The sequence below is a fragment of the Trachemys scripta genome, chromosome 5 (genome assembly GCF_013100865.1).
Source record: "Trachemys scripta elegans isolate TJP31775 chromosome 5, CAS_Tse_1.0, whole genome shotgun sequence".
NCBI lineage: Eukaryota > Metazoa > Chordata > Testudines > Emydidae > Trachemys > Trachemys scripta.
The window spans coordinates 59,782,033-59,808,588 of NC_048302.1; the positions used below are offsets into that span (position 1 = coordinate 59,782,033).

The 26,556-nt window shown below is 40.3% G+C and overlaps 1 protein-coding gene across 2 annotated transcripts; it reads right to left on the minus strand.

Moving 5' to 3' along the window:
* Positions 1-25,947, minus strand: MAP9 (microtubule associated protein 9). 2 transcript variants are annotated; one of them, XM_034772043.1, is made up of 14 exons: positions 25,831-25,947; positions 25,436-25,601; positions 23,517-23,601; positions 21,161-21,469; positions 18,600-18,832; positions 16,810-16,921; positions 13,367-13,626; positions 12,370-12,428; positions 10,436-10,601; positions 8,912-9,001; positions 7,865-8,032; positions 7,249-7,394; positions 5,982-6,114; positions 1-935 (listed from the first exon to the last, which is right to left on the minus strand). In XM_034772043.1, exons 1-14 carry the CDS (start codon positions 25,935-25,937, stop codon positions 813-815), a joined length of 2,157 nt encoding a protein of 718 aa, XP_034627934.1. In that variant the 5' UTR covers positions 25,938-25,947; the 3' UTR covers positions 1-812. The 2 variants fall into 2 exon arrangements, with proteins under 2 accessions (XP_034627934.1, XP_034627933.1); XM_034772042.1 differs by having other exon boundaries at positions 21,161-21,544.
* Between the last annotated feature and the right edge of the window lie 609 nt (positions 25,948-26,556).

Below are 26,556 nucleotides of genomic sequence, written 5' to 3' on the forward strand. Positions count from 1 at the left end.
TTCAACAAGGACAAAGTTTACTTCAGTTAAATACAGTCAGGACAATTCTGAATGATCCTTTTCTGGGGCTAGCATTATTAGTCCTCTAAACTCGAACTGAAAAAAAACCTCAGATATTTGTGCTGTTACAAAAGTCTAAGTTATCCATGCATTCTGTACAACTGCACATTGCAAGTCTCATCATACAGTAAAAGCCTCAGGATTGTTTTTTTTTTTTCTTTTCCTTTTGCTTAGTGCATTTATTCCCCCTGCCAATCTTCAGGGATTGTTTACCAGTTTGTAAATAATTTGGCTCTGAAGCTATGTTTGAATGATGGTTTAAAATATTTTCTACTACTTCACCCTGCACTTCGTATAGGAACATACCTAGCATTTGCTTGACCACTCATTTTGGGCCAGATTCTGGCATCCTTACTCAGGCTGAATCCACAGGCAGGCCCACTGACTTCAATGGCACCATTTGTGGGGTAAAGTGCTACTCATATGAAGAAGGGTGTGTTAGAGTCTGGCCCTGCATGTCCTGAACATGAATTTTCACCAAAAGGGGCAAACTGACAAAGTTTAACCAAGAAATTAAATGCAAAAAAATTACACAAATTAATCTTTTGGTGAAATGTAATGGAAAAGAACAATTGACCTATTTAGCACATACACCAGTTGTTCCAACTGAGGAGTCTAAAAATAATCACCCTACAAAAGAAAGGATGCAAGAGCCAGTATCAATTCACTTTAAAGTCAGTTGTGAAATATTGATGATTAGACAATGTCAGAACTTTGGACATGAATTTTCCTCACAAAGGACAATGGACATCTCAGTAGTTCCTTGAGGACACAGCTTTGCCAGGTGGACTCCATGGAGGAGGGGTTTCATCCTCAAGGATAACCTGGAGCTTCTTTTGTTTTTTCTCAATCTGGTCTCTCCTCTCTTTCTTTTCCTGAAATTAGAGGCAGTTGTGTCAGAGAAGTACTGTGTCAAAGGAAAATTAAATTATTACTATTTTACAAAAGATATTAGTTGAAAGTCCATGATGTTTCATGGGTGCAATTCATAAAATGTAAAAAAAAGATGAAAATGGCTGAGAACTTAAACACTGGATCGTAACAGACTACAAATCCCAGCGATGATTGAACCTGGAGATATTTTAAACAAAAAGTGCTCTCTTCACCTTGACTCAGACTGTCTACACTTCATAGTGACACAAAGTCTGAGTGACAATCCTGGAGTCTTATTATACAGAAGATATAGAGGTAATGTTAATGTGCAATAGGGAGCTGTGCTTGGAAGCTCTTCCTAGCATCCCTTATAGAAATACAGCTGCACAGCATGAGCAGTGCAACATCCATGCTACAGACTTACATTTCTCCCAGATTCAGGTGGATGCTTGGAGCTGAGCTATGCTGTGCATTACCCAAACGCAGAGCACAACATACAAGGCATAGCAAGCTAATTTCTGTATTTATCTTCAATTGACTATTCGCATCTTAATGCCTCAAATATAAGACTCTTGAATTCCAATATTAAATACGGTTTTCAATAAAAAAGGATGGCGTTTGATGTCTGTACCTTTCAGTGCTTTCTAAATTACTCGGGCACTATGCTGTAACAAAACAGGTTTTTAACAGTTTAGCTATAACAAATCTCTGTCGTTTTAATGTCATGCTAACAGTGTCATAAGATTCTAATGACTTTTTTTATAGTTCCAAACACAGCATTGGGAAATTAGAACAATGATGTTGAGCAGCATGTTTGCAAAAATAATTTCACGTTATGTGAAATTTTTAGTTTGTTCCTTTGTAAAATATTTATAATTCATTCTTCAGAGAACCGTGGTTTTCAACAGAAATTTCAAAATGGGCAGTCAATGAATTCCCAAACTCTGACTCCTTCTAAAATGCTTTTTGAATTAGGGATGGGCAGTCTGGTTTGGCCAGATTCACATCTAATTATTCCACTGAAATCAATGGAGAGATGCAAGGAATATCTTGGGCCCAACTGATAATATAAGCTTTGAGGTTCCAGACTAGTTGACTTAACTTTTGCCTCTACCAGCTGCTGCTGCTCTCTTCTCCCCACTCCAACGCAAACCTTCATTTGACTGACAAAGCCTAAGCTTTTTGACCTTCAGTCAAGCTGCAAGTTACTTCTTTAGGATTTTCTAAGGGAACACTGTAGTGGTTTGAGGAGCAAAGAGTTTGTACTCTCAAGGCAAAATTTTATATTCTTGTTGAAATACTGAGCTGCATATGAGTTTAGGATGGGAACATACTCTAAAATGGAATAAATATATGATTAGTGCACACTGTTTGGAATATATTCACACATACTGCAGATGTATTTCAGAATTAACTTAATTGCAATCACTCTGGAATCTGTATTGAGTACAGAAATAAATTTTAGGACTGGTATTTGATATCTAATGATAAAAAAAAAAAAAAAAAAAAAAAGGATTTATCGTAGGGTTACCATACATCCGGATTTTCCCGGACATGTCCGGCTTTTTGGGCCTCAAATCCCCATCCAGGAGGAAATCCCAAAAAGCCGGACATGTCTGGGAAAATAGGGAGGCCGGGGCTGGCGGTGCTCGGCCGGGGCCGGCACCCCAGGGCCCAAGCCGAGCCGGGCGGAAGACGCCGGGTCGGAGCCTCTTGGCTTGGGCCGGCCAGCTGCCGGAGGGAGCTGCTCGGCTGGGGGGGACTGGACTGGGCCGTGCCGTGCCCCACCCCAACCCCAGCTCCAGCTTACCTGCCGCCTCCCTGTTTCAGGCTTCCCGCGAACATTTGATTCGCGGGAAGCAGGGGAGGGGGAGGAGCAGGGGGGCGGAGCGTTCAGGGGAGGGGGCAGAGTTGGGGCTGGGACTTTGGGGAAGGGGTAGGGAAGAGGCGGGGCCGGGGCCCCGTGAAGTGTCCTCCTTTTTTTAAATTAAAATATGGTAACCCTAATTTATCGTATCACTGGTGGCCAGTACTTAACAAATAATATCTTACTAAGGAATTGCACCTTGCTATATGTAACACGGTATTACTGAGTACATGCTGCATAGTATGTTTGTTTAAGGAAAAACCCAATTGCACAGCATATACTCCAGGATGAGCATTAAAGCTAGTCTCGGCAGCTTAATTAAGCATTTCTTAAGGTTTCAGTTCCTAACCTTAATTTGCATTAATGACATTTTTTTTACAGTTTGAGTGTTTTTGTTTGGCTGGTTTTTAAAGAGAGAATTTGATAAGCAAGTCCTGCCAAGAGAGCCCTTCTGCTATCATCTCTCCCACCCCTCGAACATGGCTAGTTGCACAAGTAATCCTCACCACTACTCACAACCCCATGAGAAATAACTTACCAAAAACCTTCCTCCTCCCCAAATAATAAATAAGAGTGTTGTGTGCACACAGGTGTTGTGGGAAGCATAATCAGAATTATGGAAGAGATACAGTAAGAAACAAAATAGCAGCAGCAGCAGTCAGTCATACATTAAATAATGTTTGTTTCAGGGACCCTGTTTCAGAGTAGGTTTAAACTGCAGCTGTGAGCGAGACTCCGAGCCTGGCAGACAGACTTGCGTTAGCAGGGCTCGAGCTAGCATGCTAAAAATAGCAGCAGAAATACTGCATGTCCAGAGGAGACTTGGCCTAGCCACACAAGCTCCAGCCCCGGGGGCTGACTGGACTTGAGAACCTGTGCTGCTGGCTGAGGCTCAATGTTCACACTGCTGTTTTTGCACACTTGCTTCAACAGAACTGAGTCAGTGCAACTTTTCTTCATTTACAACATCTGACAAGACCATACCCCACAGCAGTGTGGTTGCAACATAACGATTTTGTTTTATGCAGTTAATGAAGCATTAGGGAGGAAGATAAAAGGAATAGTAGTAAAGCCCATGTTTCAACACTGCTGAGCACTACTACACCACTACTAGGCTAGATTTCCAATATATAAAATCTTTCAAAACGAGTCTTAAAATCTGTAAAATTATTCGAATTATTTCTAACACAAAAAAATAACAAATCTGTAAAACTCATCTAATTCAATTTACCACAACTCCTACAGCATATAAACATATAAGGTGCATCATTAGATGAATAATGTTAAAAAAACGGGTGTTGAGCAGTGCTAACCTTCAGAATAAGGGCCAAGCTTCTTAGAGGATACATAAACTTGCTATACTATACAAATCTCCAAGATCTGTAGTTTGGAAAGAGTGCTTACTTGAAATGTCACTACTCACCAGCTAGAACCAGGTGTGGTGTCAGTATATATGCTTGCAAATATTTTAATATGCCTACATGCATCTGTTAATCTATTTCAGGTATTGATATGACTCCATGGTATAACAAAATGGAAATCGAACCACTATTGCTATTAAATTGAGTAGCTAAGAGGTAAATAATATCACAAAAACAGAATTTTAATTATTGGACTAACTGTAGGGGAAACAAAGTTATCTTTTTCATGTTAGAGTTTTAGAAGTGTTAACAACAAAAACTCAGCGTCTCCATTTCTAGAGTTTTACATTCCAGGATGGAAAAGGTCCTGTCCATAACCTTCCCTTGAGATAAGCATGCACACAATCAGTGAACTCTATGCCACAGTATGACACTTCAGTAACAAGAGAATTCCCTGTTCTATTGTATTTTTATGTTTTCGAAGTATTTAGAGAGGATTTTTAAATTCCTGTTTTGTGCTATCTATAAAAGCTGCCATTTGCTCCATGAGCTGAAAGATTTAATTAATTCTCAAAACTATTTTTCCCTACTGATTGCTAGTGGGAAGAATTAATAGATTTTCATTACGTTACTTGTCTTCTAATAGAACACTTTTTTACTTATTTACCTTCTTACAACTACTGACACCAATAATCTGGGTACATACAAAAATCCTTAGTTGCCTAGATAATAAATTGACAACTTGAGTCATACAAGTGTTTTCCCTAAATTTATAAAAAGTGAAATTTTTACATTCTCATTGTTTTTATATAAGCCTAAATACTGCTCTAGCCAGCAGAGCAAGGATGAACAGAAACATTGGCTGATGTGACCTCCAAAATACAGAGACTTGAGCCACAGCCAAGGGCAAGATTTCAGAAAATGGACAGAGGAGATGTGAGGTGGGGTACAATCTGCTCCCGTTCAGAAGAGCAGCAACAAGCATGCCAGTTAGGCCCTGATCCTGCAAACACTTGCACATACTCAGCTTTAAGCATGTAAGTAGGTTCTTCACTTTAGTGGGACTATCTGTTTGCAGGATTGATGTCTCAGTGTGCTGCCGACAGCATCACCACAGGTGGTGGTGGGGATGGGGCAGAAGAAGCTAGACATTCTCCTAATCAGCAAATCAAACCCTTGAGAGCACAGTATATGTTCCTGTGCATTAGCTATCTGTCTCCTAGGGTTCCCCTGAGCGGTAGTAAAGAAATCTTGACTTGTTGGTTTTTGTGGGACTGGAAAGGCTCCTAATGACTTCTTCCCACAATAGCACATCAGAGGTCACCCCTTCCTATCAAATGGAGGTAATCTCAATCCTCAATGTAACTGTTCTTATTTATTTTGATTTATACAACTCCCCAAATTTAAAACTGTTTCCTTGAATCTAAATGCACTCACTTTTGCAGCTGGTGCTGCTTCTAGCCTTTGCTGGTTCTGTGCTGTGCTGAGTTGGCCCTTCAGAGGTGGCTCTTCCTGACATTGAATGGGAGAAGAGAAGACTGTACTTTCACTAACTGTAAAATGCAAAGAACTCTATGGCACACACTCTATAGGGAGACTATATCCCATGTATGCCAGATGTTGTATACACTGCACTTTTAAGAGACTTGCTAAAATAACCCTCAGAGGAACTGCATAAAAAGGTATACTACTGCCATCACCTGGCCACTTTCATAACATGATGAAAAGCATTGACGATTATAATTCGAAAGTTATTCACACGCATTATTTGTTAAAAAACACAAGGATAAATGTAGTAAAGTGTGAAAAAATAGGTTTACCAGCCATCTTTCATATTCCTCCAGAGCCCTTTTATCTTTTTCTTCCCTTTCAACCTGTTCTATTTCTTGCTGTCTTTTCTCTTGGATTTTTTCTGTCTTCTTTTGTTTTACAAATTCTTCCTTTTTCTCATTCCTAAATATGGAGAGAAATATAAGATACTATTCACTTAATTAAAAAAATGCTGCAAATGTGATTGGTTAATCAAACATCGTGAACAGCACCAGGAATTGACATTTATGTCTACTGACAAATTTGATAACATGGTTTAAGAATAAACTACAGACAAAAAACTTAAAAAAAATCTTCAAAGGCCACCCACATATGCACAAACCCTCTGAACCATTGAGATATGCACATGTATAAGCTGCATTGCCCCTTAGTGTTATTGTAATCCTTGTTTTTCCTTCTCTCTTTCCTCACATTTTGTGTCATCTCTAAAATTAGACTATCACCTCTCCAGGGTAGAAATCAGTCTCACTTGTTCTGTAAAGCATAAAGCACACTTCTTGGTGACATTAGAAAAAAATCTATCCAGCAGACATGTATCTCATGTAGAATCATAGAATCATAGAATATCAGGGTTGGAAGGGACCTCAAGAGGTCATCTAGTCCAACCCCCTGCTCAAAGCAGGACCAATTCCCAACTAAATCATCCCAGCCAGGGCTTTGTCAAGCCGGGACTTAAAAACCTCCAAGGAAGGAGACTCCACCACCTCCCTAGGTAACGCATTCCAGTGTTTCACCACCCTCCTAGTGAAATAGTTTTTCCTACTGGTACTGGTGAATATACCTGGGTTGTCCAGACATTTGTTAGATTTCCAAGAAACACAATAGATTATATAAAACCCCCAATTGTAGTGCCTGCTTTTTAAATCCAGTGTTACTAAATAAGCATGGGATTGGTAGTACAAGGTTCCATGCTATCTAATATACCTCACTTTTGATTTGCAACATTCATACTTTTCAAATCATTGGCTTTTCTCGAGAAGAGACTTTCAATTTAGCAGACTGAATAGAAGCTGTATGCCAAATTTTATAAGGTGGACAAATGAGAACGAAAATGAAGCTACCACACTCACATTTGGGAACAATAGGCCTGACCCGGTGAGGAACTAAGCACCCTTCCCTCCCACTGATTTCCGTGAGAATTGAGGATCCTCAGCCCCTTGCAGGTTCAGGTCCTCAGGCCAAATATTCTCTGCAAAATGATTAGACATAGGTGCTGGCCCATACACAGTTATGTAACTAAATCTTCTGTAGCAGTACCATTTATCAACGGCAGACATGCTGTCTCGTTTCTTTTCTGCAATAGCTTCCTCTTCTTTCTTCTTCTTGATTCTTTCAGCTCGTTTTTCCTTTCTACTTTGCTCTCTTAGATATTCTGCTTTCTTTTCTTTCCATTTTTCAAATGCCTAAAGAAGACCTCAAGTTCATTAGCAAAGTTGCATATCATCTTTGTTCCAAAACTTCCCTTACATTATAGATATTTTTTCTTTCCTACCCATCCCCCTTTGTATTGCTCATTCACAGGGTTTTAGCTCCACAAATGATACTGCTACAAGGAGCAAGAAGAATTTACTACTCCCAGCTCCTTAGAAAAACCTTTCTGATGCCAACACGTTACTCCGTTGATTAACTACTTTATGTATATGGAACAAAGTATTTCACATTAAAAAAAACCTAAATGTCAATAGAAAAAATGTGTGTATGTGCATAGGATGAGAGAGTAGCCCCTGTTACAAAGAAGACAGTCTAGACATGAATTCTCCCAAAGATCGGGGTATTCAGCTCTAGGGGTATGGTTTGGGTCCATCTCTTGTTGTTAACTACATTTTTACTAAGGACTCTCTTGAGTTAAGTATGTCAGGTATAGATTTCTCACTGCCTTTTGAGCTTCTTCTTTTTTCTCTTCATTCTGTTCTGCTGCTCTTCGTTTCTTCAACTCCTCAAGCTTCTTTTTTTCAGCTAGTTTCTTTTTTGCTTCTCTTTCTTTCATTGCCTTCCAGGCTTCAAAAGATGCAATTGCTTCTTCTTTCTTAATAGCTTCTTTCTACATAAGAAAAGTTTATACTTCAGAAAATGTTGCATTTCCTAAACTCTCAAATGTAGTGTTAGCCAAAGAAACAAATGAAAGAAAACTGACTTGCAGAAGACATTCTAAATCAGTGGTTCAGTTGTGATTTCAACTACTGCTCAAGCATGACAAATTTTTGTGACCTATAATATGAGACTGTTTTCTACAAGATTGATAGATATAAAAACTACTATGATTCACTTCTGAAGACTGTGTATAAAAAACAGTTCTTAAATAATAAATTCTCTTCATTTTTCCTAAGGAAGATGAATATAATTGCATACATGTTGCTTTAAATCTAGATGCTTACGTACAGTTGAATACAGAAGAGCCAAGACAGAGCATGAAAATCTTCAGACACATGACTTCTTTACATTTCATTGCTGAAATACAGACTATCCCATAATCATCATAATAAAAATACAAAGATGGACCCAGACTGCTGGCTGCAGTCAAGAAGCATAAAGTGAAACATGAAGGGAGCTGCAAAGATAGCTTTAATTTATATGGCATCCAAGGATTCTAAGGGTGCAGGGAAGCACCAGCTACACCCCTCTTTTCCCTAGCCACACTCCCTGTGGCAGCCACAAGGATTAGGACATATAAGAGCTATTACATCAGCTCCATTCCACATAAACTGGAGCAATCTTCTTGTGGTTCGCTATGATGGATTTAGAGATGCTTGTTGATGGTTGAGGGGTTGCAAAGTGGTCCCAATGAAGGGGATTTCTACTATTTCATTTCTGTGTTTCTTTCCTTTTTTAAATACACCACAACAAATACTGTAATGACACTACTTTAGAGAGTAGCAGTTGGCTAGCTCCTATTTAATCAAATATTTAAATTTAAACAAACCTTTTCATTTGCGTTCTTTAAATTTTCTGCTTTGTTCCTTTTAATTCTCTGCAGTTCCAGTAGAAAGACTCTTTTCTTTTCCAACCAATCCTATAAGATTAAGGAAAAAGCTGTAGCTGAAGAGTTTTAAGCAGTAACTAGATCTTGTACCAAAGTAACTGAGTGTTATTGATAAAGCAACATCTGATGTAATGACCATAGGAAATGCTGACAGTATTTCTGTTTTCATATATAAAAATCATCATCATTTTATATATGCAAACTATTACTATAGCAATAAGCCCATTTGGATGCGTGAGGTGTCATTTAAACCACATTCTGAGAATCTGCAGCACAAAAAATATTCTGATCAAAGGTTTCAACTTTTAAGAATAAAACTTAAGAAATTAATAACTCTATTTTAACAAAAAGATTTCAGTATGGAAATAAAAGAAAGAATGTGAGCATGGAAGGGCAGGAAAGAAGGAGAAGCTAACTGGTTGATTTACCTCCAATGTTAAAATCCTGGGGGGGTGGAGGGATGGGAGAGCAGAGCAATATAACACTACATCTCAAAATCTTCAATAGGGTGTCAGAAAAATAGTTGTTGGGGAGCGAAGGAAGCATCCCCATGTATACATGTACAAGAATGAGCTGCAGCTAATAAACCTTTTAATACAAAATATCTACAACCACTATTTTAAGTTTCCCCTGGGTGATTTTTGTTTTAAAAGTACAGAATACATTTTAGCCATTTAGGATCTACAGGATCCCAAAATTTAGTAAAAAACTCTAACCTATTATATGTCTAATTCAAAAGTATCTGCAATGAAAAGTCCTCAACCCATTGGCTTCAAGGGCTATAGACATCCACAAAGTTTTAGAAGTGGGTGAGTTTTCAGGATCAGGGTCAAATTTTGTACATTTGTTCATGTGTTTAGTATGTTGTACTGAGAAGCTAAAATATCTTAATGAAGACTATTTGACTTTAGAAAGTGGCTATGAGTCAATGAACACAAAATACTTGAAACAACATGACATTTAGAACCCTTAAACTGTTTAGTTAAGTGAATATGATTTTCCTTATGCAGAAATAACTTATGATCAATAGACGGCTATGACCACAGTTGAGATTTATGCTCATTTTTACTACAGAGGGCAGCAGAATTCAGATAGATTATGCTGCTCCAGGGAAAAATGTAAGATCTGACATCAAGTTCTTTTTACCTTTCCCATTAAATGTGCCTTTGGAACAGAAAATACAGAGAAAAGAATGTATAGGATACATATTAAAAATAAAAAACAACAAATATAATAATGGAGATCATCTATTGTGTTTAAAAACATTTTGCCACAACAGTAAAATAGAGATAAGTTTGTTTCTTTCTCATCTGAATCCACCCTTTGTAGTGAAGCATAATTTTTTAAGAATAAAAAAAAGTCTTGATTTAAGAAAGGTGCATACACATATTGAGTATAATTAACAGGCTTTTATTCTTATTGGTAGGATCTTTTCATGCAGGCTTTTGATATGCCAAAATTTACCTGATAAACAGCTGCTCGTAGACTATCTGCTTTGTCAAGCTCAGCACTATATTTTTGTAAGTGTTTATTGTCCAAGACCTTTAATGTTCCCAAGTATTGAGAAGATGTAGTTGTAGATGAAGGGATGGTTTTCCCAGCTTTCTTCAAGTATGTAGAGGACAGAGACCTGTGAAGCATCAATTCATAAATATATCAAAATAAGCTTTCAGTTTCTTATAGTGGATGCCAGGTAGAGCGCCTTCTCATTGAAGTTACTTCAAGATATTGCTTATAATCATGTTTTCACAAGTTTATATCTTTTGGCGGGGTGGGGGGAGAAAGAGGAGGAGACAGCCTGAATTGTCCATTTCTGCTTTTACATGGATTTTATCACTACTAAAACAACCTGCAGGACCTACAAAAATTCTGCTAGCCAACCCAATAGAGAATGTGAACTCCACAAACATAATAATTTCAGTTCAAAAGTATTAGAAGCCCTATATGCTTTAATCTAACAAGAACATGTTGAGACAGGTACAAACTGTTACTCCTGAGGGCATTCTGCGCCAAAAATTAAAAATTCTGCAAATTTTATTTATCAAATAAATGTGGAGGCTCCAGCATGGCATTGGGAAGCACAGGCCACTGGCTGCACAGAGGTGGAAGATCACTGTGCATCTCCACCCGGAACATGGACTCAGCAGAGAGGCTGCACCCAACCCTGACACAGAGCAAGGACCGGACCTGCCCCAGAAACACACCAGGGCCTTGCCCCTCCGTGCCGGATGCACCAAGTGTGGGCAGACAGGCTCAGCAAAGTAGGATCCAAGTGTGGCGGGATCCAGGTGTGGGTTAAGAGGGTTCTGTGTAGGGCAATCTGAGTGTGGGTGGCTCAGTGGGGGGGCAGGGGAGAATCTGGATGCACAGGGGCTTGTTTGGGGGTTCTGGGTGCCATAGTAATGGGAGTCTGTCCAGGTGAAGTGGTTGGGGCTCAGCCGGGGTCTGTGTCTAGGGGGGGGGGGGATAGAGCTCGGCAGGGAGGATCTGGGTTTGGGGGGTCAGTGGGGGATTTACATGCTGGAGGAGTGGGGCTCAGTGGGGTGGGGATCCAGGAGCAGCTGGTTGGGGCTCGGTGGGGTGGGGATCCAGGTGGCTCATCAGGGTGGTCCAGGAGCAAGGATGGGGGAGACTCGGTTGGAGGGATTGGGTATGAGGGGGTCTGGATGCACAGGGGTTGAGTGGATGGGACCAGCTCCCTGTACAAGGATCCCTCCCCCTGCAGCTGAGGAGCGATGGGTGCAGGAAGCAGAGGGGGTGAAGAGTTTGCAGAGATTCCTGCAGCTGGGGGAGGGATCCTTGTACAGGGAGCTGGTCCCATCCGCTCAACCCCTGTGCATCCAGACCCCCTCATATCCAATCCCTCCAACCAAGTCTCCCCCACCCTTGCCAAGTCCTGCCTCTTGCCCCACAGTGATTTCCTCTCCGCTGGTTTCCCTGGGCACCCGAAACATACTGCTGGGGAGGGTCACGTGACCGTTCTTGTGGCTTCCCTTTGCTTCCCCATCAGAAAGTAATTTTTCTGCAGGGAAGCAAAGAAATCTGTGGGGGACATAAATTCTGCACATGTGCAGTGGCGCAGAAATCTCCAAGGAGTAAAACCGTGGGCTAGAGTCACTTGTGGGTCTCGTGGCACAAACAGATGAAGATTTTGACAAAGGCCCTTGGTGGGTCTGATCTGCCAGTGGAGATGTGGAGGGTTGTCACCCTGCAAAAAAGCTGCACCTCCCCTCCTCCAGCACCCTTCCACAGAAGGCCAAATGTTGGTAACAGGGTGATGATGGGTGTGATGAATAAGTGGCCAGTGTGTGTCGATCATGCGTATCTTACCTTTCTGAAGAGATCATATCAGATGGGATCAGATTGTAAACATTGACATATTGGTATTGTTTACTTACCTGTTTGATGAAGAAGGTCTCACTTTTTGTGCAAGTGTCTCCTTATATTCAAATTGTTTCTAACAAACCGAAAAGGAAAAATAAAAATATTATACCTGTCAAACAACAAAACGAGTTCTGCAGCATATACAACATTTCCAGAGTATCAGAGGCTTCATAAAATACAGGAGTGCAAAATATGAATGCAAGGAAGGTGAACAAGTATTTTCTGCCATTCTTTGTGCTTATTATAATCAACAAAATGTAGCCAAGATGAAGTCCAGCATGATCTTATAAATAAAAACCAAAATAAAGTATACCATAATCTCCATTATAGTACTTTACACAGAAACATCACTATTTAGTCGGGATTACATTTTAAAAGTGTCTTAATATAGAAAGAGAAAGTAGATAATACAAGTAATTAATAGTAACTGTATACTACCAGAGCACTGAACAGTCCTAGTTATGGACCAGGACCCCAGCATGCTGGGCTCAAATAGAACAAAAAGACAGTCCCAGCCTTAAAAAGCTTTCAATCTAAGTATAAGTATATTCTCTTTTTGCCTTGTACTATAGCTAACACTTACCATATGCATTATACAAATCACTGGTGTGAACAGCACTTAAAACATCATAAATTAAACCTTCCGCTGGCATATTCACCTCAACTGATCTAAGCCAGTTTATACCTCCTAAAGATCTGACCCGGTTTATTTTAAATTCTAGACGTGGATTTAAATAAGGCCAACAAGCCCAAAGTTTTGTACCTTTTATTTGTTTTTAAATATTCATTGAATGTATGTTCCCCTCATCTTCTCAAAATTGATGCTATTTTATAACAGAATCAATATCAGAAACCAGGCAGTAATGGGTGGCTTCTAATATTGAGTCTATTATAAAATAAAATCTGTACATATACAAGATGGAACCAACAAGTTTCATATGATAACTTTTCATTGAGGCTTCCAGGTCTTTATTATAAATTATGATACAAAATTATATGTTTAAAAGATACCTTGTCCGAGTCCTCTGAAGTGCTCACTTCCGCCATGTCTTCAGATTTATCATTCAGTGACATTTCCTTTATGCCATCAGCAATGAATTTCTCTTCCAATGTTTGCAAATTTTCTTCAAGCTGGTCATCAATTGATTTTTGTAGTTTTTTAGTTTTCTCATACACTGTAGTCATCATTAGTTCTATCACAGATGGGGATTTTCTGCCATTATTCTCCAATTTCAAATCCCTGCAGTCATCATCTACTGTTTGATCCTGGGCTAAAGCAAGTCAAAAAACCAATATGGGAGATGAGAAATGAGACATCAAGAGATGTAATTTTTAAGAAAAAGTTTGTGGTTCATTAATTGAGATATTTCTATACAGTACTTAAAATATTCATGTATGAAAAAGCTCATTAAGCTGGATACAAGACAAATTATCTTCTGTATACTTTAATGACTTACAAAAGTATACATAAAATCATATTACAAGTTAATATTACTGCTGCAACAAATGTATTTTTTTATTTTAAGGCAAGTTGCAGCAGTTTTGAGATAAAACAGTTCAGCAAAACTGTAAACTTTAGTCACCTGATCAGATCCAGACAAGTTTCTAACACATGAAATAACAGCAAGAAACATTTGGATCACATCAAGAGCTACTCTGGCGTTCACTGAAGTATTACAGAGGTTTTTGCAAAACAGCGGCAGAAAACACTTTATATGCTATTTCTGACTCAGATACACATTTTCCCCTTTGGAACAGGAAAATTTTGCTAAGTAGCTGATGGCGGTTTTTTATGCAGGACTTAAAAAATACAAATCAAAGACTAAATGTATGCCTCACTGGAATAATCATTAATTAGCATTCATTTTTAAAAGGCTTTAAACAGGTATTCCTAATGTAATTTACACTGTGATAAATATAGGATTTCTATACCTGTAGAACATAAAGACAAATATCAAGAGAAGCCATAGTAACTCTCAAGTTACATTCCTTTGCACATTTTTGGTGGAATTCTGAAAGGAGGAAGTGACAGGGAATTAGCTACAAGATCACTGCAGCTATGCAGCTGGGCCTACAATTTGGAGAGTGTGATCTAACGACAATGAATTGGAGATCTCTGTATCCTATAAGGCTTCTATAAGGTAACATTTGGACAAGTTCTAATTTGAAGGTGTGAAAGCTAAATCACTGGAAAGTCCAGCGTACTAATGAGAACTAATTGTGCACAATTTCTGCATTATTATATAAACAAGTTTCTGTCTCCTGTGGTTAAGTAAAGTTTGCATATTTTATTTGCATATCACTTTCCAATTATAGATATTAGAGGAGTTTTACAAAAATTAATTAAACTGCAACACTTGCCATTGTCCTATGGAGTTAGTGGACAGGGCACTGGACTGCAAGCTGGGACACCTGGTTCTATTGCTAGCTCTGCCACTGATTTACTGTGTGACTTTGGACAAATCACTTTACTTCTGTGCCTCAATTTGGAAGATGGAGATTACAGTACCATCTTCCCATAGTGCTTTGAGATCTCTAGTTGAAAAATGCTATAAGACAACCATGATTATTGTGATATCTTCCTTGCCAGATCAGACTATAGCACTCCCTCTTAGAACCATTCCACTTGTTCCCCCATCTACAGACTACAGTATCAAGTTTACATTTCTCATTTTCTCTTTCAATGCCCTGAACAAATCTGCCCCAGACTACATCTCAGTATTGTTTGTCTGTCATATTTGTCCTTCTTCCTTTGCTCCACAAATGTCCTCATCTTCACTATTTCATCTCTTCCTTCCATGCATGGAAAAACTCTCCAATCAAGTACAACAGGGCTCACCATCCTCTCCATGTTCAAAGCTGTCCAAAAGTCTTGCTTCACCATAATGCCCACAAGCATTAACCCACATCAAATGTATTCTTCAACCCAAGAGTACAAATTAAATATAGATATTACATGACACTTTCCAGTCATCCCTCAGTTTATATGTTATATCCTTTTTTCAACCCTTTGTCCATCTTGTCTACATTGTAAACTTTTCAGGGCAAGGACAACTACCTTTTATACATATTCTATAACACACAGCACAGCAGGGCCCCATTTAAACTCTATTAATTTCTTCTATGAGTCCGCCTGTGCATCTTATCTATCTGTGTCAGTCTTACAGATCGTAAACTCTTTGGGGCGTGGATTCTCGGTATGTCTGTGTCTTGTACAATGCAGAAACAAAGAAATATTTATCATCCCCATTTAAGCAATAGTAAACAGAAATACAGAGAGGATAAGTAACTTGAGCAAGTTCACAAAACCAGGAACAGAATGCAGACATTGTAATTTCCACAAGACCATCCTCCCATTATACATGAAATGGTGACCAACAGTTTATCTAGTCAGTTGGTAAGATAGATCTGTGCCTGGAAGGGGTGAAGGAGGATGAGGGACATTTGAAGGCAGATGGAGATTATTAATTAAAGGAAGTAACTAGGCTGGAATGGAGAGGAAAATTCAGGAGCAGTAGTTTAAGCAAGTCTCAAAGATGTTTAGACAGTGTTAAGTACACAGAATATGAGCAAAGGTAGGAGCTCATTTCTCAAACTTTAGTCTGTCTCCCTAAAAAGAATGTTTATCTAGTTCTTATGTATCATGCTTTCTGACACTATTCAGAACTGCTTGTAACAAAGAACCTGCAAACAACATTAGTTATGATTTCAATTTGTTAATGTAACTACAGTAAACTTCCAGAAGCCACCTTAGGTTATATCAACACTACACACCACTTTCAGCAGTGTGAAGTGTACATGTAGTTACACACCCCAGGGAAAAGTAGGCTGTGTCCACACTGAGGTGTGTAGCTACACATGTCAGTGAAAGGCTTTGGCAAGAGGGAGGCAGCTGATGCCTCTCCGCTGCCAGAACCTTCCCCCCACTGGGGGAATCTTTCCATGGAGGAGAGAGGCTCCAAAGCAGGAAGGCAGCAGGACACTATGCTGCTAAAAATAGCAATGTAGATACGAAGGCTCAGCTTGGGCAAGTAGAAAATGTGTAGGGTATGTATTCACATACCTATCCACATCCTTTCGGTATGTCTTTACTCGCCTAAGTCATGCCCCACTGGCTACACTACTATTTATTTTAGGGGGGCTACATGGGTATGTATGCTATAGGCCACCAAGAGCGGTGTGTAGTGTAGATGTAACCTTATTGATTACTCCTCTGCAACAAACTGAGACCAATAATACATAATAATGCAGGGGAGATGCATATTGTAGCTAGTCTCAGATTTCTAAAATAAACTTGGGTTTGGATCCACCTCTATCAATGGAAACAGACTACACTGACATCACGGACAGTAGTATCAGGCCCTTAAAAGTTGCTTATACTAAGCAATTATATTATTTCACTGGTTGCACATATTCAAGTATAATGCTTCTATATGAAGTATATTGATTTCTACCTTTTGAAGGAGAGCCTTCGCCACACATTAACAAATTGGAGTCTCCAGATGTTTCATCAGCTGAATGAAAATGAATAGGGAACGGTGGTGGAGAGCTTGTTAGCCATAGACCCTTAAAGCAGAAAGTGACAGCATAAGCAACATGAACAATTCACACCAAATCAAGATCAGTTAACTTGCTTCTAAAACATAGTTTTCTATGCAATATTTATTTAAAGTTCCTTAAGAAAAATATGGCTACTGTTTAAATTAAAGGAGATGTAAAGGTAAACAAACAGATTTTAAAAAGGGGGTAAACTCACCACACGTTAAGGTCAAATCCTGCCCTTAATAATGAAACAGATGGCTTGTCTATACTGCCCCACAGTTTGGACTATAGGGGCGTGAAAAAACGTGATGTTAATGCAAACTAGGAACCTTTTAGTTTGTGCCTGCAACAACCACACAGGGGAGATACAGCATAGGACTTTGGTGGGCATTGCTAGTAACGCCCCCTTAGTCCCAAATGTGGAGCAGTAGATATGGCCAAAGAAGAGCAAAGATGATGTCAGCTGTACCGTCTGCTATAAGAATCCTGCAGGCACAATTAGGCACTTTCCCTATGGCAGGACATAGCAACAAGAAGTAGTGTTCAACCTGCTGCTGTTCCTCTGAATACTGCTGATAAGTAGCATATATACTAGTCAGTTTGAGACTCAACATAGGCCACTACCCTTCCTCTGTGGAAAGGTTCTGCATGCTGACATGGTAACTAGGTGTACTGCCTAGAGCATTTTTCTATCTTATGGAGGAAGGATTCTGTCCCCATGACCTTCTTTCCACACTATCATCCACCAATTTTGAGAAAACAAAATTAATGCAGTCATCTTTAGGTCTCTGTTCACAGCATAAAGAAATCTTTACATACAACTTATTAGTCATGTTACATTGGTGAAGAAAAACGTGCATGAAAAGGGATAGAACTTTTTTATAACAACATACCTCTAGGCTTGGAAGGATTAGATTTTTACTGGTAAATGTCAATTTCACTGTGCACACACAGATCCACTACAAATATTTCCATCAATAATAAAAATTTACAGATAGGTAAAGTAAAAAAAAAATGCTGTTGTTTGTTTTGTATATTTAGACATATGATGTTGACAATTTATGTTTTAATGGCTATAAAGCTTTAACGTTCTGAACCTTAAGGTCTACTGTGATCCGATAATTACTGTCTGACCCCCCCCCCACCACATTGTTTGACTCCATCCATAATTTCCTGCAACAGTGAAAATTTAAATAGGTAAATACAAAAAATTGCTTAAAACCCATAATTTTGCAAACTATGAAAAACTAAATCAATAAAAATTGGAAAAATGCTTTAAAATAAACAATGATATTATTCATTGAAATTATAAAAAATAAAGATCAAATTCTGCCAATACTAATGACCTATAGTTGAGAACTACTTTCTTGTAGATCAATAAAGAGATACAGCAAGGCAACAGAATGCTCAAAGTTGCAGATGTAGGAGACTATTTAACACAGAAGCTCCACTTTTTCAATCCAAGGAGCAATGCTGCTTGAAAACTTGATTAAATGTACCTCTTTCACCCTCTCCCCACCCCCTATTTTTTTTGTTATGGAAAATGGTATCACAATCACAGGTGAATAAAAAAGGGTGTTTGGAAAAAAGCCTCTAATGTAAATTATGTTATTCCACAGTCTAGAATAGGCAAAACATACATAGAAGAAAAATAATAGATAACTATGCACAAATATAATAGATACTACAATAATTCTCTTACCTCAGGACTAGGGCTTTCAGCAAGTGCCCTTTTCTCAGATGTTGTTATTTTGTCACTCAGTCTAGTAAGGGAGGATGGTGCAGAAAATGAAGATAATCTGTAACTAGAAGAAGCCTTATCTTCTGCCCTGGCAACATCTTTGTCTTCTACATGGCTGCTCTTTCTTAAGACACTTCTTGGTTGAGGTGATGGTTTATAATGATCATCCAGTGCAGAAATACTGACATTCTCAGCTGACAATAAATATTGTTATTTCAATATTATCCACTAAAGATATTTTATTCAGTCTGGAATATTATTTTGTCAGTTTAGGTTTGAGTAACATTTTCAGGTGAATCCCTATCTTCAGTAAATAAGCAGCAGTCACAGCAGGTCAATGACCATGATATATTACTTTAAAAAAATGAAGTGTCCTGAGGCTCTTACTACAATGAAGATGAAAACAAAACCAGAACAAATGCAGCCAAGTATATGAGAGAGAGAGTTAAAAAACATGTCTTCAGAAATGTTAACCAAGTTTTGAAGCTTTGAATGCAATGTAAAGACACAGGCCAGAAGTTCATCTTTGAATTTATTATGTTCTCTGTACATATTTAGATATACACTTTGAGTATTATACTTGGGTGTTTATCTGGGGCCCAGAAGACAAACCTAATAGACTGGATAAACCTAATAAAGGCAGCAAAAACAGCATCAGTCTAATGCAGCACTGCTGTGGGAAGACCTTCCATTGTGATCCTTCTCTATTCTTTTTATAAGTCTACTAGACTCATTACATAAACCCATGTGCTTCCCTCTAGTCAGGGCAGAATAGATCAAATGTGTGGGGGAAAAAATAAATGCAGTGAGAAGGGTGGTGGGAGGGGCCAGGTGATTACTGGGATATTTGCCCCCTTCTATGCATCAATCACTGGTCCTTTTGTAAAAAGTTCAGGGCTCGGCAGTCACAAAGAAATAAAGTGTGCTGTCAAGGAACAGGGTGAAGGAACCTGGGAACAGCCACTACAGTCAGCATTTTCCCAGACAAGTTGCAGAGCCTTCAAAGCAGTGCTCAATTAATGCCTTTTTTCAAGCAAAAACTAATTTTCCCCAATCCACAGCTGTCCCCAGGCAGCCAGTGGCAGTACAGCTATCCTGCCTAACATCTTTCACAAGGACTAGATTCATTCAGAAGAGAGAGAACACTGAAATGTGTTGCTTGGTGTGCTTCTCTGCATGCTAACCCATATCCAAAATGGGCTTCTAAACCCAGAGCTAGCCATGGAAATATTGGTGTCTGAGCATTAGGAAGTAACAGTACAATTAGGGTGACCAGACAGCAAGTGTGAAAAATCGGGATGGGGGCAGGGAGTAATAGGAGCCTATATAAGAAAAAGACCCAAAAATTGGGACTGTCCCTATAAAATTGAGACATCTGGTCACCCTAAGTACAATGGGTGTGCTTAGTGCCATTTTCTAAAACATCATTTCATAAACCAAGGGTGAAATTCATCTCAGTGCACAGGGCTCATCAAGGCCATCCACACTGTTTAAACACTAATTAAACTCTTAGTGGGAGGAAAGACTTGCAAATAAAGTGAATTTGTCCTCAAGCCATTAGAATATCAAAGAAAGAGGCCAAGTTTATCCTTCATTAGAGGAAGTCACTGACCAGAGATTAGATCAAATTGCCTAAACATGAGATAATTTAAAATTGGTTGCCTATTGGAAAAGAGAAGCAGGTGTCTGTGTACTCGTTTTTTAGATAAAGGATGTCTGAACTTTTGTCTGTCCAAAGAAAGATTTTCAGATTAAAGTACCTGAAGCTTTGCTGCCACCATGTGTGTGTGGAAGTGGGGAATTACAAAGCGTTTGCTACTGTTTATCACACACCACTCATTGCTGTTTGCATTTTCCCATCATTAATAGTAAATGGGCCATGGATTTATCTCAAGATAAAATATCATTGATATATGGCAAGTTAGTGCATGGCAAACCAGGGTCTGAATCAACAGCGCACAAGCTTGCCACGCAGTAATGTCACTTGTGGACACTGCTACAGCATAAAATCCCAGAGTGCGGCTTACCATATAAACCTCTACCCCTATATAACCTGTCCTTGGGAGCCAAAAAATCTTACCGCGTTATAGGTGAAATCGCGTTACATCAAACTTGTTTGATCCGCCGGAGTGCGCGGCCCCGCCCCACCAGAGCACTGCTTTACCGAGTTATATCTGAATTCGTGTTATATCGGGTCGTGTTATATGAGGGTAGAGGTGTACTACTCTCTGTTCTCTCTTTCTGATATAGTCTATCATATGATTTCAGCAATCTTCTATTTGCCTAGAATTTGTCAGTTTATCTAGTTACTTATGGCAGGCAGTTGCAGAATATTAAAAGGAGCACTTAAAAAATTAGTTAAAACCTTGATCCTCTTTAATATCAAAGATATTGAAACCACAACCTATACTGAAGTCTAAATAATTCTAACATTATTTTCATTTCCAACATTAGATTCATTTAAAAATATTATAATACGAATACACAAATAGCAGCAACAATATTCAAGTGCCTTTTTTTACCTGATGATATATTTTTGATTCTGTGCTCCCTTAGCTTTGGTACTGGTTTGTTTTCAAATTCATGTTGAGTAATTTCTTCTCTTTCATGTTGCAGTACAGCCATATGTGATTCATTACAGTAGTCACCTTCATTACCATGACAAGTTAATTTTTCAATGAATGAACATTCTGTTTCATCTTCTCTGTCACCACTCAAGTTTTGGCTTTTCAAAATTGTCATCTGTTGATGTTTCTCTTCATCTAATAGTGAAGTCAAGTCATCAGCAATTTCACTTTTCAAAAGGGCCTTTTTCTGAGTAGTCTCATCATCTGAGAGGGTAATATCAAAGGCAACTGATTTCTTATTTGTGTTTTCAACAGCTGAATTATTTTCAGGAAGTTCTTCTAGAATACCCAAAAACAATGTATTTTCATCAATTTCTATATTAGATTTGTATTTGATGTATAAAAGGGATACAGCAATCTCATATTTTATACCATAAGAAAATTCTTTGTCCAGTTCTGCTCTGGCCAACATCTCTGACCTTAACTCCTATTATCTTGCCCCAATTTCACCAATCTTGATTTACTTTGCTTATTTTTCCCAGTCCTGTCGCCTGCCTTTTTCTATTCTGAACCCTATGCACAGAATGTCCTCTCATCTTCATTAGTTAATTCCTGACATCACCAGATTCAAGTTCCTTCTAAAAACCCACTTCTCCACTGCTACAAGAAGTGAGTTAAGTTAAAAAAAATATTTCAAGCAGAAGAATAAAGATGGACACATACTATAAAATGAGCAAGCATGGGATCTTATTACTGGAACTTTTGTGATTTCTCATGCCTCTCTATGTTACACTCACTAGTTGTGTCCACTAGAAATTTACATTGTAAACTTCGTAAATAAGACATGGTCTCTGCCCTCTTCTGTACAACACCCCTAAGCCAGGATGGCCTTGGGGTGGACCACCCGGGCAACCGCCAAGAGGCGCCATGGTCCAGGGGGGTGCGCATAGCAGCACAGAGGTGCGTGCTGCTGGCGTAAAGTCAGAAACTGCTCCAGGCTGGCAGCGGAGCAATGCCTGGCAGGGGCTCCCAGATTTCTCCCTGCTTACTCCTGGCGTAGGAACCTGGGTGGGTGAGGAAGTGATGATGAACAGATACTGCTTGCCCCCCCCCAACACATGTTCCTCCACGTCCCCCTAAGGGGCTGTGAGGAGGGGAGCGAGGAGCAATACTAAGCGCTCCGTGCATCCAGGTCACTTTCCCCACCTGGGCTGTGCTGTGAAGCGAGCATCAGGAGCTGCTACTCTCCTGCTCTCTCCTTACTCAGCCCAGGTGGGGAAAGTTTGACCTGGATGCACGAACCCTGACATCGCTCCTTGGTCCCCACCTCACAGCCCCCTAGGAGTACATGGAGGAGCAGCATTTGGGGGAGCAAGGAGCAATGGCAGCTGCTCCACACATCCAGCTCAGTTTCTCCACATGGGTCTAGGAGGGGAGTGCAGGGCTTAGGGGCGCAGGAGGGGGGTGCAGGGATTAGGGGCACAGGAGGGGGGTGCAGGGATTAGGGCTAAGGTGCACAGTGCAGGGGTTAGAGTTGCACAGGGGGGTGGGGAGCACGGGGAGCCCACAGGGCCCAGGGCAATGGGGGGCACTAACAGGGGCCAGAGGTAATGGGGGGTCACTGTGCCCATGGGTGCCAGGGACACCAAAATACAAGTTTGCCAGGAGCGCCATTTTCCCTAAGGCCGACCCTGCCCGGAAGTATAGTTTTGATTAAGAAACCTGTTTTATAGAACCTTGCCTGTTATTACTATTTGATCTGAGTTGTTTCAGATAAAAAAAAAAGGGGGGGGGCACTAAAGAACACAGAAGTATCAAAGTAACGTGTCAAATGCAGAAAGGGACTTGCTGTGAAATCTGTCTGTAAAGGAAAGTCTGGGCCTTTGCACATCAGTGTAATCTAAAATATCTGGCAGATATAGTGAGTAAAAACCAGGTATCGCATGTATGCAGTGTCTTAAAATTACACTGTAATGTAATGTAATGTAATTTATGACATTTAAAAGGCCAAACTTCCTTTAAAGAGATAGGACCCTAAGCAGGGAGGCAACTGATTCATTAGGGCTTTGTCTGTAGAAAAAGGTAAAAAAATCCTTAATTATATAGACCCTAAACTGAGGAAAAACAAAGGTCCAATCTTGCACATTCTGATGTCAATGGGAATTCTGGTCCTAACTTTATAATTTAGGAGTAGTTGTAATGTAGAATCTTGGTACATTAAACCGTATTAGCTCCAAAGAATTTTTAGTGATCTATCAGCAAAGGGTGAGAGGGGGAAGAACATAAACAAAACCGCTGCTATTTAACATACCATCTTCATCACTGTCAAAGTCATCTGAGTATTCAGCAGTTTGCTGTCTTGCTGCACGAGCAGAAATTGCTTCTTGTAGCTCATTCTGAAATATTTTAATAGATTCCTTTTGAATAAAAGTTAAGATCCATTATTTCAAGTTCAACTCTCATTCTTCCCACTAACAAAAAATGTTTTGGGACAGTAACAGATCTGAATCTTTGGGAGTGAGGGGGAGTGGGTGAGCAAACTGGTGTAGTATAGTGTCTCCCAACATTTTGAAAGCTGATGCACCTTTCAGGAAAACACCACCAATTGGACACCCTCTCTTGCCCCACTTCATATCCTTGCCATCTACTGATAAAAGTCTATGCATCTTAGTTTATATATCTTTTGAGTAACACCTCCAGCCTCTTTGAACTTTGTGCTCCCTCTTCCCGAGTGGACTCTTTGGAAAATACTTGCCTAGTTAACAAGTCGCTTGACTGGGAGTCAGAAGACATGGCCTGTTTCTGATATTGCCTGCTGTGTGACATTGGGTAAGTCACTTCAGCCCAGATCCAAAGGGACTTAGGAGCTACATTGCTGTCACAAGGCCTTACTTTTAGGTGCCTTGGAAAACACTGGAATACACAAAGCCTGAGTTAGGTACCTAGACTCCCTATACAATGAATGGGGAGAGATAAGCATTTAAGAATGGGATCCACAAAAGCAAGCATATTAGGCAGCTCCCCTCCTAAGCTAGTCAATAGTAGAGAGAGTGTTTTCTTGCTCAAAAATTACCAGCCACTAGCAACTTGGAAGCAGTTAGACCCTCCAATAAAGTGCATATAATCTTCATTCATGTGCTTTCACAAAGAGGCCACATAGATCTTTTCAGGTCCTATAAAATCTAGCTAGAAAATACCTACATCATCTACCGCCAAAAATAAAGGATCTGATGATGGGTAAGTAAGGAACAAATAAATATACACTACACGAACTACACAGCAGATGACTGAGGAAAAGAAAAACTTTGTCTTGAAGATATTTTGTGGTGGTTTTAAGATCTCCTGTTAGGTGTGTAAAAAGAACAGGAGTACATGTGGCACCTTAGAGACTAACAAATTTGCCACAAGTACTCCTGTTCTTTTTGCGGATACAGACTAACACGGCTGCTACTCTGAAACCTGTTAGGTGTGTGTATATCTCCTAAACCTCAGTCACCTGCTGTGTACTTTGTGTACAGGACTCATCTTCTGTAAACATCACCTCCAACCTTCAAAACTTAAACCCTGATTGTGCAAAGATTTATGCATGTGCTGATCTTCAAGCATATAACAAATCCCATTGATTTAGAAGTTAAGCATGTGCTAAAATCTTTTCATGACCAATACCAAAGCTATTGTATCAAACTGGCTGCATGCAAAAGTTACCCACCGAGGATTTGTAGTCTGAAGTTCCTTGCTTTTATTAGTTTAAAATAGATGTTTTACTTTAATTGAGGACAATTATTGTGTACATTTAAGAGATCAAGAAAACCTCAGTATGATTTTTCTAAAGAAGCACACAGAAACTAAATGAGAATGTCAATTCCACTTTTAAGATAGGAAAGTGTATGTGTCTAAGTTTTTGCTTTTCTGGCATATTGACAGCAGAGTTGTTTTTGTTGCTAATCTTAGTAACACAAAGGCCAGGTCTACAGTAGAAACTTTAGCCAGTATAACAATATTGTTTAGGGGTGTGATTTTTGGTGACATTTCTACACTGGCAAAAACTCTACTGTACTGTATCTGCATAAAAGTGCTTTTACTTCACTTGCCAAACTGGTATAGATTATCCTGGTAAAAGCATGGTTTGTTTTACTAGGATAAGCTGTACCTACGCTAGGAGGTTTGCCAGTTTAGCGAGCGTAGAGTTGGCTGATTTTTTATCAGATAAGGTGGGATAAAACAGTTTACCTGAAAAGTGGTTCTTCTGGAGACCTTGGGGCTCTTGGTATACGCTAAAGTGGTGCCAATATCTTCATCAGACATGGTGGGGAAAAGGTCTGGAGAAATGACTCTTATGCAGGTTCTCCTCGTTTTCACACCCTCAGCTCTCTGATGCAGTGAACTCAAATCTCTCCTGAGGGTTTAAACAATGGATCAGAGTGATTAAAGCAAGGTCTGTCTGTCTGTCCCTCCGCTCGGGCTGCCCCGGGGCGCTGCAGGACACCGGCGTGCGGCGGGCTGCGCCCGCTCCGGGCTGGCGTGGGGGACACGCCGCCCCGGGCAGGTCTGCGCTGCAGGGCGCACTCGAGCTCTGACCCACTGAAACCCAGCCCCGGGGCCGCCCCTCCACAGACGGCTCCCACCTCCCGTGGCTGCCTGTCCCGTGCCCGCGCGGGCCCGTCCGAGGGGGGCTCGCTCTAGGCGCTGCGCAGCGGCCGCTCCGCTCCTGCCCTCGCCGTCGCAGCTGCATTGACCAGAGAGGCGGAGACTGAGCCCCAGCTGACCCGCGCGGCCATACACGTTACCTAGCAACTCACCAACACCGGAAGTGACCGCATAGACCGAGCCCCTGCTACTAGGGGACAAAGCCCCGCCCCCTCCCTTGCCAGTCGGGAAGGGGCTACGGCCATGTGTCTGGCTCCGTTTCCTAGAGTCCAGGAGCTTCCCCCCTGCAGCTTAGAACCGAACTAGAGCCGGGCGGGCGAGGGCTGGTGCGGGGAGTGGGGCCCCGCCTCTGCAGCAGATTCGCCGGGTTTGTTTAATAGTCAGTGTCTTCAGAGCTGCAGAGAACGGAGGCGATCCAGACATGTCCGGCCCTGGGCTGAGTTGTTCAGATGCTGGCCTAGAATGTAGCTGAGCAGAATGACTGGCTGCGCCTTTCACACGCTCCATTTTGCATCCCTGTTAAGTCTTAACCATTAACGCTTACCGAATGCCTTTCCTCTTCTCTAAGCGAGTCCTGACACCTCACACGTTCTGCAAGGCCTGTGTGCTCCTACTGCCCGTGCAACTTCATTAAACTAAATTGCAACTGCACTGCAACTCTGTTAATTACAGCAAACTGCTTATATCTCAAAACCCAAATTTCC